The sequence below is a fragment of the Pinus tabuliformis genome, chromosome 5_2 (assembly GCF_031772625.1).
Source record: "Pinus tabuliformis cultivar Carrire ecotype Pingquan chromosome 5_2, CPIR1, whole genome shotgun sequence".
Lineage (NCBI taxonomy): Eukaryota > Viridiplantae > Streptophyta > Pinopsida > Pinales > Pinaceae > Pinus > Pinus tabuliformis.
Window position 1 is genome coordinate 267,823,046 of NC_142306.1, and position 2,142 is coordinate 267,825,187.

Consider the following 2,142-nt stretch of genomic DNA (forward strand, 5'->3'; position numbering starts at 1 on the left):
AGGCTTACAAAATTATATGCAAAGATCCAACGCCTCTGGATCCTCTCTGGGGAAGAATCTGGGCTCCGGGTACTTGGCCCAAAGTATATTTATTCCTCTGGCTCACGGGGCATCGGAAAATCCTAACTTGGGACAATTTAAGGAAAAGAAACATTCATGGGCCCTCCATTTAACCCAATTGTCAATCTCAGGAGGAATCGCTTCAACATCTCCTAGACTCTTGTACTCTTGCCAATCAACTGTGGGAGAAGGCTAGCTTTTGCTGCCAAAGAAAACGTCGAGTGCGCAAGGATATCATCAAATCCATTCAACATTGGCACCAAAGCCCTTACAAAAGCGCACTTCTCAACCAATTATGGAGAATGATTTCCGACCTCCTCCTATGGACAATATGGAAGCAAAGGAACAAGCATATATTGAAAGACCAAAGCACTCCTTTAGATATCATTTGGGGCAACTTCTGTCTCAATCTTAAAGAGACCTTGGCGCTTCAATCTTCGCTTCCGGAAGATTTTCCAACGCTGGCGAATGAGAAAGCCATTTGGAAAAATTGGAACATACAACTCCCTCAAGGAACTCACCATCACAGATTGTCAGAAGGCATCAACATCAGACAGCACTTATGGACCCCCCCTTCAAAGCATAGTTTGAAACTCAACTTTAATGGGGCTTCTAAGGGAAACCCCGACAAAGCAAGATTTGGTGGCATTTTCAGAGATCATAAGGGTTCGCCTCTCCTTCTTTACTTCGGCACAATTGGATGGGACACGAACAACTCGGCTGAGCTGGAGGGTCTCTGGCAAGGATTACTTCTTTCCCAGAGACATGGCTTCCATCCTCTGGAGATAGAAGGTGACTCCCTAATCCTCATCAACTTGGCCAACCAACTACTTAATGGGGCTCATGCGCATAAAATTTCCAACAGCTGGAGACTCGAAGCCAGACTGGATGCTATAGAACAATCACTTAACTCCAACCGAGCCATCATATTCAATCATGTTAAGTGGGAAGGCAACAAGGTCGCAGATCTACTGGCCAACCTGGGAGTGGAAAATGAGCATACTCTTCTCACTGGAGCTCTAGACATAATTCAGAATCATGATCAAAAACAGGAATGCAAAACTCTGGTCCAAAAGGATGCAGCTCCCCCAGATGCGGGTGTTTAGCCAGGTTGTAAATGCGATGGGACAGGGGTGGGGCCAGGTGGATCGACACCTTCCTACCCAGTACCGCACAAATAAACGTATGTTGAATGCAGAACCTCGGCATTTGAGGAACGCAGAGTTCATTTGTTTCATCTCAAGCGGTTCTGATCCTCCCAGCCTGTCTTCCGATATGGTTATCGCCTCCGCACGCTCTGGACTGCCCTGGACCTTGGCTCTCTTCAATGCCATAATTATGGCAGGTGCGTTTTGAGGCATGACTGAGAATGATAAATTACGGCTCAGCCATGGGATTTTTGTTGCGCCTCTGTTGATTCAAGTGCACTACTACCCAGCCTCTGATTTCTGTTCTAGTTATGGTCTATATGGAGCTGGCTTTCGCGGCTTGAAAGAGGAGAATAAGTTGGAGCCATGTTACGGTCTTTCTGAGGAGTTGCCTCCGCCATTTCTCTGGTTTCTCTCTTGCGCTTCTGGCCCTCGTTTTGACATTTCTCTGACTTTCCCGTGCTCAGCCATCGTTGTTGCTCAGCCTTGTTTTCGTCTCGTCGTTGTTGTTTCCCCTATGCCTTGGTTGCACCATAGAATGCAGAGCCGCAGGGGCACTCCACGGCGTGTGCCGTCCAGCCCGTCCTTCCATTCACCTTCCATCTCCAGTGAATTCATAGCCAGCCATTACCCTCATACTCGTAGTGGGAGAGGGCGTCTTCATTTTCCCAACCATTACCCGGAGCCCCGTTCCCCAGACTACATGTTTTCTCCCTCGTTCGACTCTATATTTTTCACCTTCAATTGCTCCCTGAACCGCCCAAGAATTTCAGCTCACATTTCGGTGGTCTTTCATGAGGAGCCCCAGGTGGGAGATTCTAGCTCTCATCAGGAGGGCCTTGGCTCTGTCTCTGCTCCAAATCCGTTTTCTTTGCAGGCTACGGAGATTCATGCTCGCAATACTCTTGACGTTGGGATGGCGCCGGCGGATCCT

General features: G+C 48.2%; 1 protein-coding gene across 1 annotated transcript; it reads left to right on the forward strand.

Moving 5' to 3' along the window:
- The first annotated feature begins 362 nt into the window (after positions 1-362).
- Positions 363-1,166, forward strand: LOC149158544 (uncharacterized). Its single transcript, XM_089434030.1, has one exon. The coding sequence runs from the start codon at positions 363-365 to the stop codon at positions 1,164-1,166; it is 804 nt and encodes a 267-aa protein (XP_089290156.1).
- The last annotated feature ends 976 nt before the right edge of the window (positions 1,167-2,142 follow it).

Excerpts from the sequence above, each read along its gene's own strand:
- LOC149158544 (XM_089434030.1), top strand. The coding sequence starts at position 363 with ATGATTTCCGACCTCCTCCTATGGACAATATGGAAGCAAAGGAACAAG.